This window comes from Haliotis rubra, unplaced genomic scaffold (assembly GCF_003918875.1).
Source record: "Haliotis rubra isolate DU_JTF1 unplaced genomic scaffold, ASM391887v1 Scf335, whole genome shotgun sequence".
Taxonomy (NCBI): Eukaryota; Metazoa; Mollusca; class Gastropoda; order Lepetellida; family Haliotidae; genus Haliotis; species Haliotis rubra.
This window is the reverse complement of record NW_025767008.1, coordinates 124,772-139,252: the sequence shown is the minus strand read 5'-3', so window position 1 is coordinate 139,252 and position 14,481 is coordinate 124,772. Positions and strand designations below refer to the sequence as shown.

The following is a 14,481-nucleotide window of genomic DNA, read 5'->3' as shown; positions in this document are numbered from 1 at the left end:
CTGGATTTTGGCTAAATCACTAGAGTATTGTGATTAACTAAATCACTCATTCTCTCAGAGAATTGTATTTTTTCTGATTGTTGTTCAAGTGTGAACTCCGCAACGTTTCAAATTGACGGTTTTTAAATATTCGAGTCAATTTGTACACCATTGTGGTTTTGTAGCTGACAGAAGAACACTAAGCTAATACGGTCACATGTCGAGAGGGCATTTAGAAGTTGGTAGGGTAATACAACACACTTGATATGGATGTGCAACATCTTTATTATTTACACACGACGTTTCTGGGCTAATACTTGCCCCTTCATCAGGTGAATGACAGTCAATAGTTACACAGGTATATATAGTATGAACAGGATTTAGTTTGATTTGTTGACAGATGTGTTTTGCTCTTTTATCCGAGTGGCAATAGATCTGCCAGTCTCACCGATGTAAGTGTCACCGCAGCTACATTCCCATTTGTAGACACATCCTGTTGGGTTAGAAGTGATGTTGCAGCTGCCTTTGCCATTGGCTTTTACTAAGGTTTTTAGTGTTCTACCGGGTGAAAATATGGTGTCAATTCTGTCCGTTTTCCTCATGTACATACTACATATATGTTTGTAAAAACAACTCTGTGGCTTCCTGTGCATATTATATATACCTGTGTAACCATTGACTGTCATTCACCTGATGAAGGGGCAAGAATTAGCCCAGAAACGTCGTGTGTAAATAATAAAGAAGTTGCACATCCATATCATGTGTGCTGTATGACTATGGTAACGTAAATATCAATACAATAAGTGTCAATGCTAGAGAGTACCTACCTAATTGCAAACGAAATGACACAGAACGTGACCGGAGAGATCTTTCTTTTTCTCGATCATGAAATCCCTAGCTTGAGAGTAGGACTCACTGGTTTGAGAGTCCAGCTCGGTAATTGCTATAATAAGTTCCACACTGGAAAAGGGATGTCTTTTCAATCTGGCGCAGAAGGAGCCTTTTATCCGCCAAGATTATGGTCTCAATGTAAGCAGTTAGTGACGGAGCTCCTCACTGCGCGTGACTTGATCAGGAACTTGCAGCATTTCAGCTCTGGACCACCCATGTTTAAGCCCAGGGTGTATATGATTAGCTGGTACTACATCTAGGCCCATCTTTGCTCTCATTTGAAAGGAAGGGCACACGTATTATTTCTTTTAGGCATGCAGACAACACAACCTCATTTCAAGCTTTTTCACTTGATGTTTTCGTAGGCGTTAACTGAATCTCATCTTTTAACACGCCACGAGATGTGCAGAGCCATTTGATTTTATTTAAATAGAAAGAAAAAAGGGACATTTCTTTCGGTGACTAAATGTCATGAGATTCTCCCTCGGTTGATGAGTACCTTGAGATCATACGTCGAGACATCGGGAGCCGTCATAATGAGACAGCCCTCTTACAGCATTGATCTGCTGCTTCTTGGGGAATCTTGTTAGAATTAAAGTTGAAGTTTGTGATGTAGAATTGTCCGGGTTAGATCTGTTCTCTAGCAACCAATGTTTGTCTCCCGTGAAGATCCGGGTTAGAACTGTTCTTCAGCAACCCATGCTTGTCTCCCGTGAAGATCCGGGTTAGATCTGTTCTTCAGCAACCCATGCTTGTCTCCCGTGAAAATCCGGGTTAGAACTGTTCTTCAACAACCCATGCTTGTCTCCCGTGAAGATCCTGGTTAGAACTGTTCTCCAGCAACCCATGTTTGTCTCCCGTGAAGATCCGGGTTAGAACTGTTCTTCAGCAACCCATGCTTGTCTCCCGTGAAGATCCGGGTTAGATCTGTTCTTCAGCAACCCATGCTTGTCTCCCTTGAAAATCCGGGTTAAAACTGTTCTTCAGCAACCCATGTTTGTCTCCCGTGAAGATCCTGGTTAGAACTGTTCTCAAGCAACCCATGTTTGTCTCCCGTGAAGATCCGGGTTAGAACTGTTCTCCAGCATTCCATGCTTGTCTCCCGTTAAGATCCGGGTTAGAACTGTTCTTCAGCAACCCATGCTTGTCTCCCGTGAAGGTCCGGGTTAGATCTGTTCTCCAGGAACACATGTTTGTCTCCCGTGAAGATCCGGGTTAGATCTGTTCTTCAGCAACCCATGTTTGTCTCCCGTGAAGATCCGGGTTAGATCTGTTCTCCAGCAACCAATGCTTGTCTCCCGTGAAGATCCGGGTTAGAACTGTTCTCCAGCATTCCATGCTTGTCTCCCGTGAAGATCCGTGTTAGATCTGTTCTTCAGCAACCCATGTTTGTCTCGGGGAATCTTGTTAGAATTAAAGTTGAAGTTTGTGATGTAGAATTGTCCGGGTTAGATCTGTTCTTCAGCAACCCATGTATGTCTCCCGTGAAGATCCGGGTTAGAACTGTTCTTCAGCAACCCATGCTTGTCTCCCGTGAAGATCCGGGTTAGATCTGTTCTTCAGGAACCCATGCTTGTCTCCCTTGAAGGTCCGGGTTAGATCTGTTCTCCAGCATTTCATGCTTGTCTCCCTTGAAGATCCGGTTTAGAATTGATGTTCAGGAACCTACGCTAGTCATTAAGCCGCCTTACGTGATCGAGTGTTCAAACTTGCTGATTTGCCTAGTTGCAATTGCATAGATCGATGCTCCTGATGTCAATCACTGAATATTCATTTTCTGGTGTAGATATGATTATCAAACCTGCGTTATGTTGTTGGGATATGTCAGAGTGCTGCGTTAACAACAACAATAACCAAGCAGGATCCATCTGTTACTTGAAACAAAACCTGTTTATTTCATATCACAGGTTTTGTATACACTTTTAAACAAAATACCAGGGTTTTTTTCTGTGTTGACTGTGACAGTTCAAAAGTGGTACATCACTCGATTTCGGGCTTCTCGAAGAGCTGACCCGTGAAGACCCGGGCCAGGATTGGTCTTCGGCAACTCATGCTTGTCGTAAAAGGCGGGATCGGGTGGTCAGGCTCGATTACCTGGTTGGCAAATGTCATCGGTTCCCAATTGCGTAGATCGATGCTCATGCTGTTGTTCACTGGATTGTTTGTTCCAGACTCGATTATTTATATTCCATATAGCTGGAATATTGCTGAGTACGGGGTTAACCAACCATTAAGAGGTATTTCAGTATGATGACATAAAGGCGACGTACGTTCAACTCTGGGGGGAGGCAATTGTTCATTTGAAGTTGATTACATATTCAAACATATGGTCGGCATAGGGAAACTGTATAAAGATGTATTGAATGACATCACGGGGCAGTGGTCACTGTAATCACCAACAAGAAGTCATCAAAGGTAACTGCCAAATGATGCTGATTTATAATAAATTACTCTGACACACGCGCCCGTGATGTAAATTTAAACTTAATTAAAATTAAACAAAAATAATTAATTTATGAATAATCCCTGCACGTGACATCATCTTCCATAGCCAAGGGTATTAATTATATCACCATTCTAAATCCCTTAGCTCCTATAGGTTCCTTTCGGGGAGTGGTGTTTGGTCTTCATCTCTAACTCGGCGGAAACTGCTCTTGCTCGTGAGAATGTATGGAAGCTTCTATCTTAAAAGTCATGTAATTCAGTTACTGTGTGACAATACTAGGCGGCGGTCTCCAACACAGCAAGGCTTCGTTATCACACTGATCTGAAGCTCTTAAATGATACTTCCATAAACCACTCATCTGTCAGCGATATGGCGCTGATGCTGACGCTCTTTTCGTCATGCTCTACGATGGCCTCGTTTTGGGCTGACTTCTTTTTGAACTATCCACGTGGTCCAATCGGCTTACTATAATCTAATTACCTGCAGTGCCTGAATTACGGCTCTGGGCTCCAGGCACGCGATCGTCACCAATAGATGAGTGCATATTTACCGTTATGTCACCTTCTCGCTGACACACAGAGACCTTACAGTGATTACCCTGGGGAGTATAAATTAGCACAAGCAATACCTCGGTTTCTGTGTGTGTGTGTGTGTGCGTGTGCGTGCGTGCGTGCATGTGTGTATGTTGATGTAGACGTGCATGTACGTGTGCATGTGTTTGGGCACAAATACAATTGACGTGTATTTGAAACTTATAGTGAGGCCTCAGGATTTCTCTTGGACGCAAGAGAACAAGTTTAAGAAATACTCACCTGGAATGATTCTTTTACATTGCCTTTATAAACAATTTTGATGCAACCTAGAAAATAGGTTGAAAACATAATCGTCTGGAATGATTTTGCTAGGGATTTTACATCAGATTTTTGTATTTGTGTACATCACATTAGCTTTCTGAGACTAACCTTCTTTTGATGTAGGCACCACTGTCTGTAGTTTGTCCCCGACACTGTGATTAGTGACTCTGAGAGTTAATCGTTGTCTCTGTATCATCAGGGTAATCGGCAGGAGATGGTGTGTCGCCAGACCTACCATTACAGGCAATCAGAGCAAGTGAGGCTGTTCTAATAACTACAACCTAACTGCTTGTAATTAGCTTGAGAGTTCAGAGGTTCATCTATCAGTCAAATGTACAGTCGTGCATCACTGTGTGTGAGGCCGTTGTCGCGTTGCCGTATGTAGACATGTACAGTCGAGTGCTGACGGAACAAATCTCACTCACTCATAGTGGGTGAGGCATCAAACCCGTTTCATTGGTTAAACTCGGCACAAAATCATTTCACTCGAAATAAAACTGGCTGGACTGGGCTATTCAAACCGGGCTCAAAATTAAGTTGGACAACGAATCGATTCAATATCTTTCAGTATATGCGTGAAGCATAATTGTGGCATCTCACTGCCGTACCATTGCTACAAGCGGCGGTGAACCATATTCACCCACTCACTCATCGTGGAAGCATCCATGTTAACACTCAAGTGGCTGTAACTTCAGCATAGTATGGCTAGTACCATTTAATCGGCTTTAATCCAGACTAGTAAATGCACTTAAAAACGCCTGCAGGACACTCAGCTATGAGTGAGTGAGTGAGTTTAGTTTTACGCCGCTTTTAGCAATATTCCAGCAATATCACGGCGGGTGACACCAGAAATGGGCTTAACACATTGTACCCATGTGGGGAATCGAACCCGGGCCTTCGTTGTGACGAGCAAACGCTTTAACCACTAGACTACCCCACCGCCCCCAGCTATGAGTGAGATAAGACAAGGACTAGTCGACGGGTCAGTATAAAACAAGAACTAGTCGACTAGGGTCAGTATAAGACAAGAACTAGTCGACAAGCGTCAGTATAAGACAAGAACTAGTCGACTAGGGTCAGTATAAGACAAGTTCTGGCCGACTAGGGGTCAGGATAAGACAAGGACTAGTCGACTAGGGTCAGTATAAGACAAGAACTAGTCGACTAGGGTCAGTATAAGACAAGTTCTGGCCGACTAGGGGTCAGGATAAGACAAGGACTGGTCGACTAGGGGTCAGTATAAAACAAGAACTAGTCGCCTAGGGTCAATATAAGACAAGAACTAGTCGACTAAGGTCAGTATAAGTCAAGAACTGATCGACTAGGAGTCAGTATAAGGCAGGTTCTGGTCGACTAGGGGTTAGTATCAGACAAGAACTAGTCTACTAGGGTCAGTATAAGACAAGGACTGGTCGACTAGGGTCAGTATAAGACAAGGACTAGTCGACTAGGGGTCAGTATAAGACTAGGATTGGTCGGCTAAGGGTCAGTATAAGACAAGGACTGGTCGACTAGGGGTCAGGATAAAAGAAGAACTAGCCTACTAGGGGTGAGGAAAAAAGAAAAACTAGTCGAGAAGGGGTCTGTTTCGTTTGTCCGAATGTAGCTTAGAAGGATAGGACTACAGTACCGACAATACAATGCAAGGAGACAGACACGCGTGCAGGACGGAAATATTTAGATCGGCATTAAACGGAATAAAATAAGTACCGGTCGACTAAGGATCAATGCAGCGACTCTGAATGGAGCATGCACGTTAACTATAGGTAAGTCAAATGTCTGGCACTACAGAACTACAATACAATACAGGGGAGACACACACGCATGCACGACCCATGTATTTAGATGAACCCTAACGGGGTTGAACCAAGCACTGGTTGACTAGGGGTCGGTATAGTTTGTTTGAATGGGGCATGTATGTTACCTGCGGAACTGTATCTCAAAGGGGTAACGCTGTAAAACTGCCATTGGTTCTGACGGGTATACACACGCATACCTCTCATATACTACCGTAATCTGGTTAACCCACTTTGTTACGCCATAACATCGTACTGGCTGATACCGGCCTACTGTTTGTGTATACGATAAGTCGATCTATACATCATTGCGGACTGAAAGCCTCAGTGTTGTCCTAGCTAAATCAACAGGCTGTTCCCGCATGTCGGGGAAGACATAGCTCATATGCTCCTAGCTCTGAAGAGGTAAAGAAAATACAGAACTAACAAGTGATCTTGCGAACCTTTGTCATGCGAGTTAAATAAAGCGATTACCGTCACGGGGACAAACGAGTGAACCCAATAGAGTCTCTGAGATTAGAGAATCTATTACCACGATATCAGATCGATGTCACACGGTCGCTGTAAGGGAATTAACGCAGGCATCAATCATCGAATAATCTAATTTTTACTGGCAGGTCAGGTGAAGGGTTATCTCCCTTCGTCTCCATGGTATTGAACGACTGTGGCGTACTGTTTGTAGGGGGTAGAATTTAAAAGTTTAGTTAAGGAGAAAAGTTAGATAAAAGTGTTTCTGTTTGTAGTCACCGGCTAAGAATTCAATGTTGAGAATTATTATCTAGTTTTTCATCGTTTAAAGACAGCTAGTATTTTGTGTAACAACTAGAATGAGTCCTCTGTAGAAAACACACGACGTCCCCGTTATAACGCAGGCCACACGGACATCTGGATATACCACAGGGCAATGTGAAAGGATCGACATAGTTATCGTAGATGTTTGGTCTTTAAATATTATTATTTTGTAAACTTCCTGGTACTTATCTCGTTCTCGTTGGTCACGTTCAAACGTATAGCAATACAACAGCGGGAACAACAGTAGTATTAAGTAGTAATAAGAAGAAGAGGTAGTAGTAATAGCAGCATCATTCGTTGTAGTTGTAGCAGTAGTCGTAGACGTAGTGGTAATAGCAGTAATGTGAGTAAGAGATGAGAAGATAGATGGATAGAGAGAAAGCGAGAGGAGAGTGATAGCGAGATTTGAGTGGGACAGGAGAAGAAAGATAGAAAGTGAAAACTGAGTGAGAGAGAGGAGTGAGAGACGGACGAGGGTAGAGATACTGGCAAAGGGAAATTTGAGGAAGAGAGAAGAAGCGAGAGAAAGGAGGAGAGAGGGAGAGCGGGGAAAGAGAGAGCGAAAGGGAGGGGGGAGAGAGGCAGAGAGAATAGAGTGGGAGAGAGGTGAGAGAGAGGGAGGGAGGAGAGAAAGGGAGAGTGTGTGTGAGAGAGATGCCTTCAGTTTGAGGGAGATTAGAATCTTAAGGTAAGAAGAGGATACATGAGAAGGAGGATAGAGAGAGGGTAAGAGGCGATAAAGGGATGGAAGAGATAGGTGGAAAAGAGGAAACGAGACTTAGTGACAACCCATGGCAAGACGTCCATCTGCATCTTCTCTGTCCGTTTACCAATCACGTCCCCTGTATCATCAGTTAACCGCTGCTTCTGTCGCATCACCCACCTTGACGAGATAATGCACAGTACTTCCCATATAATCCCAGTTTGATACTACACATCAGTCCCAAACTGACTTAACAAACCTCACATCTGTCTGTCAAAGACTGTTAAAGTCTCACCAATAAAACGTCTATTTTCTAAACACATTCATTTTCTACTGGATCCTTTGACTCAAAGATTATTACTTTTGAGGCATTAAAAGAGACGTAAAGGAAATTCATACATTTTTTTAAAGAAATGTGTTTGAACTAGAAAATGATTTGATATTAAAATCCCCATCGCCTGGGACATAAACACGCGAGGCTTCCTGCGACGTCCTTGATGCTGCCAAACATCACCGACGTTGTGCGCCATGGTTGGGGTGAGGCGGCGTTGTCGACGTGTCTGTAACATGCTGTCGCCTCACGACCATGTGTTTTCTTAAGGCCAGGAGACGACGACGGATTGTGAGATCAATAAAAGTTTCAATCCATCTTCGATCACAAATGTGTTTCTATAGGGGGACGGAAGTGAGTTTAACGTGGCCTCATCTACAATTACCAGTTCATAAAATACAGGAAATAATTAAATCCTTAATGTCTTTGCCAGGGGTTTCCATTACAAACTGAATGGCACTTTAACTAACGACTCTGAAGACGCCATGATCTTTCCACTGAATGTCCTATGTCAGTACCATGCAAACCGCTATGGAAACATCAAACTTTCTGGTACGAGCTAGCATTGTCCGAGTGTCTGGGGGTTGTATGACTGACAGAAGAGATATGTATATTATAAGTAGTTCACTGGTCACGAGGGGGACATGGGTTGACACGGGCCCCGAGGGACCAGTGAACAACGTATTTATCTTACCAAATACCTCAATATTAATTTTAAACTGTTTGAAGCACGGGTATTGGATCATAATAAGGAGTACCGGAGCTAGGCAACAGCCCAAACACTACTAACACGAAGTACCAAGCGAATTCCCACAATTCGGCATTCTAGCGGATAACGTAGAAAATGTTACTCGCTTGTTAGCAGGGTACATTGAATGGTTAAGCAATCAGAAAACGACATTTATGTGTGAGGAATATATGGCTAAAAGACAAATCATTTCTATTCATGTAAATGGCAAGGCACGTTAGAAGTCATCTTCTATAGCGCACAATCTCTAAACACCAAGTGATTGCTCGCGGCGCTTAATCAGAATCTGATTCTTATTACCCCGGATAACCCAAGCTGCCTGTTAGGCGCTAGAAGGTTATAGTCACATGACTTTATCCAACCGAGTACCCATTTTCTGCTGGGTGAACAGAGGCAATTTGAACAAACTCACTTGCCTAAGGTGAGACCACATGCATCACATGTGCTTCGTTGTGGGGCGGGACTGAAGTCCTAGAAACTCTCAGAAAACCCAGCAGAAAATGGGTACCCGGTTGGATAAAGTCATGTGACTATAACCTTCAAATTGCCTCTGTTCACCCAGCAGGAAATGGGTAACCGGTGAAATAAGTCATAAGACTATTAACCTTCTAGCGCCTAGCAGACAGCTTGGGTTATCCGGGGTAATAATCAGTGAATGTGCGCTTTGAGCAGGATATCTAGCCTGGAAAAGGCGCGTTATAAATATTCTCATTATTATTATTAACTGGCATTTTTTACCCTTTTTACTGATTGGAATTTGTGTCTGAGGATAGTCAAGACTGGGTATTGTTTTGTACTTATCTTTTACATATCTACCAATTATGTAATAGCCGGCGAACACGACAAGTGTTATTGTTTTGTAATGGACGTATACAATACATCACCATCGAATAACTGATAGGTATTTGGCGGTAAATAATACTGACACATATCAGTTTTATTTACCGCGATATACCTATCGACGGACAATTCACTATATTCATTTTTTAATGAAAATGTATACTGCTGACCAAGATTAAAAATGTAGATGTCACATAACCACCATTAAATATTCACATATGTAACGTCGACGCTAACAGATTTTATAACCACGCCCATCGATCACTGTGTGAACTAGATCTAGAGCAAAGTCACTTCCGTGACCTTGACCTGCAATCTGTCTGACCTTGACTACCAGAAACATGTCTGTATGGACACTTGAAATGTGAATAAGGCAATTTTCAGGCTTTCCCCTAACCTACCGTAATCAAATCGTCAAGCAATGCCCGTTGACATATGTTGCCAGCCAAGTGACTTACTCAATGATAAAGTGACAAATCTTGATGGAACCGCCTCGTCGTTACAATTCTGGGGCATTATCCTGAAGACCCACTGACTCTCACATGTCATGGTGAACTGTCTTGACAGCCTGTCAGCTGGTTGCTGCTATTTATCCTTCGTAGTATGTCCTGCTGTGTGTTGCTATAGTTACAGCCAACCCGTCAGCTGTCAGGTACCAGGGATGTTCACCTGAATATGTCAGACCTTTTACAACTGACTGAAGAGCATTCATAAGTTCAAAACTGGTTAGAAACAATGCAGTAGTTATGTTTATAAAAGCTTCAAAATATACGTTGACTTATTCAGGATTTGTTTCAATCCATTTATAAAAAGTCACTTCGTGAAGAAATTCAGCCTCAGCATATTTGTGATTCTTTACTATAAACTTAATGTGGTCGTTGTCGTTTCTTTGTAACTGAAATAGTTAGCGTTTGTGAACTCTGAAACTGTCTTTTAACAGCATTTAAAAGTGATACACATAAAATCGAGAATTTATGGATGTCTTTATTTTGAGGAACACGACGTTTTGGAGTTTTAGTCATCAGATGAAACATTCAGTCATTTTACATATTGCCTCCAGCAAATATATGGACGCAGTTTACTCAACGTAAGGTTGTTGCTATGTCAGGTTGTGTGTAGATTGACATGTTCTGTATGGTCTGTTTACTCAACGTAAGGTTGTAGCTATGTCATGTTGTGTGTAGATTGACTGGTTCTGTATGGTCTGTTTACTCAACGTAAGGTTGTATCTGTGTCAGGTTGTGTGTAGATTGACTGGTTCTGTATGGTCTGTTTACTCAACGTAAGGTTGTAGCTGTGTCAGGTTGTGTGTAGATTGACTGGTTCTGTATGGTCTGTTTTTTTCCCAACGTAAGGTTGTAGCTGTGTCAGGTTGTGTGTAGATTGACTGGTTCTGCTGTATGGTCTGTTTTTTTCCCAACGTAAGGTTGTAGCTGTGTCAGGTTGTGTGTAGATTGACTGGTTCTGTATGGTCTGTTTTTTTCCCAACGTAAGGTTGTAGCTGTGTCAGGTTGTGTGTAGATTGACTGGTTCTGCTGTATGGTCTGTTTTTTTCCCAACGTAAGGTTGTAGCTATGTCAGGTTGTATGTAGATTGACTGGTTCTGTATTGTCTGTTTACTCAACGTAAGGTTGTAGCTATGTCAGGTTGTGTGTAGATTGACTGGTTCTGTATTGTCTGTTTACTCAACGTAAGGTTGTAGCTATGTCAGGTTGTGTGTAGATTGACTGGTTCTGTATGGTCTGTTTACTCAACGTAAGGTTGTAGCTGTGTCAGGTTGTGTGTAGATTGACTGGTTCTGTATGGTCTGTTTACTCAACGTAAGGTTGTATCTGTGTCATGTTGTGTGTAGATTGACTGGTTCTGTATGGTCTGTTTACTCAACGTAAGGTTGTAGCTTTGTCAGGTTGTGTGTAGATTGACTGGTTCTGTATTGTCTGTTTACTCAACGTAAGGTTGTAGCTATGTCAGGTTGTGTGTAGATTGACTGGTTCTGTATTGTCTGTTTACTCAACGTAAGGTTGTAGCTATGTCAGGTTATTATTAGATTGATTGACTGGTTCTGTATGGTCTGTTTACTCAACGTAAGGTTGTAGCTGTGTCAGGTTGTGTGTAGATTGACTGGTTCTGTATGGTCTGTTTACTCAACGTAAGGTTGTATCTGTGTCATGTTGTGTGTAGATTGACTGGTTCTGTATGGTCTGTTTACTCAACGTAAGGTTGTAGCTTTGTCAGGTTTATTGATGTAGATTGACTGGTTCTGTATTGTCTGTTTACTCAACGTAAGGTTGTAGCTGTGTCAGGTTGTATGTAGATTGACTGGTTCTGTATGGTCTGTTTTTACTCAACGTAAGGTTGTAGCTATGTCAGGTTGTGTGTAGATTGACTGGTTCTGTATGGTCTGTTTACTCAACGTAAGGTTGTAGCTGTGTCAGGTTGTGTGTAGATTGACTGGTTCTGTATTGTCTGTTTACTCAACGTAAGGTTGTAGCTGTGTCAGGTTGTTGTGTAGATTGACTGGTTCTGTATGGTCTGTTTACTCAACGTAAGGTTGTAGCTGTGTCAGGTTGTGTGTAGATTGACTGGTTCTGTATGGTCTGTTTACTCAACGTAAGGTTGTAGCTGTGTCAGGTTGTGTGTAGATTGACTGGTTCTGTATTGTCTGTTTACTCAACGTAAGGTTGTAGCTGTGTCAGGTTGTGTGTAGATTGACTGGTTCTGTATTGTCTGTTTACTCAACGTAAGGTTGTAGCTGTGTCAGGTTGTGTGTAGATTGACTGGTTCTGTATGGTCTGTTTACTCAACGTAAGGTTGTAGCTGTGTCAGGTTGTGTGTAGATTGGTTTTGTATTGTCTGTTTACTTAACGTAAGGTTGTAGCTATGTCAGGTTGTGTGTAGATTGACTGGTTCTGTATGGTCTGTTCTTGGTTTCAGTCATCGTGCTGTGCGCTTCCCCTGACTCCGTGAGGGAGATAATGATCAAGGCGCATGAGCTCAACTTCGACAATGGCGAATACGTCTTCTTCAACATCGACCTGTTCTCGAGGTAAGTGCAGCAGTAGTAGAAATAGTAGTTGTCGTGGAAGTTGCAGCAGTACTAGATGAAGAAGCAATACCGGTAGTAGTAGCAGTTATAGCAACAACAGTAAAAATAGTCACGGTAGCAGCAGCGCTGGCAATAGTAGTAGCGGCGTAAAACTAAACTCACTCACTCACTCACTCACTACTAGCTTTTACGCCGCACTCACTACTAGCTACATGACAGCGCTCTGTAAATAATCGAGTCTGGACCAGACAATCCAGTGATCAACAGCCTGAGCATCGATCTGCGCAATGGGGCACCGATGACGTGTCAATCAAGCCAGCGAGCCTGACCACCCGATCCCGTTAGTCGCCTCTTACCACAAACAGGGGCTACTGAAGGTTCATTCTAACCCGGACCTTCACGGGTCTGGTAGTAGTAATAGTAGTAGTAGTAGAAGTAGTAGTAGGAGTAGTAGTAGTAGTAGTAGTAGTAGAAGTAGTAGTAGTAGTAGTGGAAGAAGTAGTATTAGACGTAGTAGTAATGTGTAGTTGCAGCAACAGGTGCTGCATTATTATGAAAACGTAGGAATATATCTTACATGAAGGGGTACTAATGATGAATCGGGTTGACAAACCAAAACCACGCAATATTGGAACATCCGGACGCAGCTTCCCGGAAAGGGCTGTTTTACTTTTTGTTGCAATTGTAAAATAGACATGCGCTATAACTGATAAAAGAGCATAAAGGAACGGTCTCATATAACCTAGCATCTCCCTATCGAACTATCCTCGTAGGTATTTTGTTCAGATGAACGGCAGTGTTTCTGGTCCGAACCTCTAACACCATCAGTTATAACGGAGGATGTCGAACATGTACCTTTACAACGGGCTCTGTGGTGTACGGACTGTCAATGTGAGGTGAGGTGAAATTGGGTTTAACGTCGTGCTTGAGAATATTTTGCTCATATGACGAACGGACTGTCAAGGCAGATAATGATTGAACACTTCAAGCACGGCACTTCACCATCAGCCCGATTGCCAGACACCCATGATGAACCCCTGATCAGCTCCCGACATACGATGATGACAACAAACGGCTGCATCTGCGAAGGTGACGACATGAACGCCAATCACATCTCCACCCCCGTCCTCATCCTACGACGGTCAGCTGTAAAACGAGTCTCCCGGGCAACTAAAACATAAGTGCGCAGTCACAGATACATAAAAAACGATGAAGCGAACTTTTTTTACGGTAGAGGGCCCCATCAGGAACTGTATAAGTCTCTTGGGGAGAAGTAACGATGGCTTTACGATTAACAACCACCCTGTAATAATATGGCGGGAGAAACCAGAAATGAGCTTCACACATTGTACTTTCTTTGGGAATCGAACCCGGCCCTTCGGGTGACAAGTCAACGGTAACCAAGTCAACGGTTAAGGACATAACCTCACCCCTATTGGGACGAAGTTTGCCGGATTAAATTAACAATGCGTGATGTATATCGGTTTCACCTGCCTCATGTCTACTGCTAGATGTAGCTTCGTTTTAATGACCAGCGATCTCGCAAGTGTTGAATAACGCTTCATCCGGTTCATGGTGATCAGAACACAATTGTCTTCTCATGATCGCTGAAAGGTATGTCTGTACCTTTGTCTACAGACATTGGCGTGGCAAGCGCTTCCACCAAGGCATCTGTCGTGGTCGGGTCTAAGCCATTATATTTAACCGGCTGTGGATGCCAGGTGATTTTAATCTACGAGTTCCTTTACTCCATGTTAAAGTATGGGCGTTGTGATGGTCTTAGCGTCAAGATCTCTTTGTGGAACATGAACATGAGATGCCATAAATTCTGAAGATATTCCCTTCAGAGATCCTTGAATTGTACGATGAAGATTATAGGAAGTGTACCGTCTTTAACGAAAAGCACTTGTTAATGACGCTGAATGATTGAATAGATATTGCTGTACACCGCCGCAGCAATTCTCCAAAGTATTCCCGGCGAGTGATGATGCTGGTGTTGTGTACCAAGGTGTATTACAGTATTAACTCACTCATGCTTTATGCAAACAGAGTAAA

The 14,481-nt window shown here is 42.8% G+C and overlaps 1 protein-coding gene across 2 annotated transcripts in view; it reads left to right on the top strand.

Annotated features, from left to right (window-relative positions):
- Positions 1-14,481, top strand: part of LOC124284370 (receptor-type guanylate cyclase gcy-28-like) — a 257,160-nt gene that overhangs the window by 216,730 nt on the left and 25,949 nt on the right. For both annotated transcript variants that reach the window (XM_046720456.1, XM_046720455.1), the window contains exon 2: positions 12,315-12,426. In XM_046720456.1, coding sequence (XP_046576412.1) covers positions 12,315-12,426 — 112 coding nt within the window. The remainder of the gene's footprint in view (positions 1-12,314; positions 12,427-14,481) is intronic.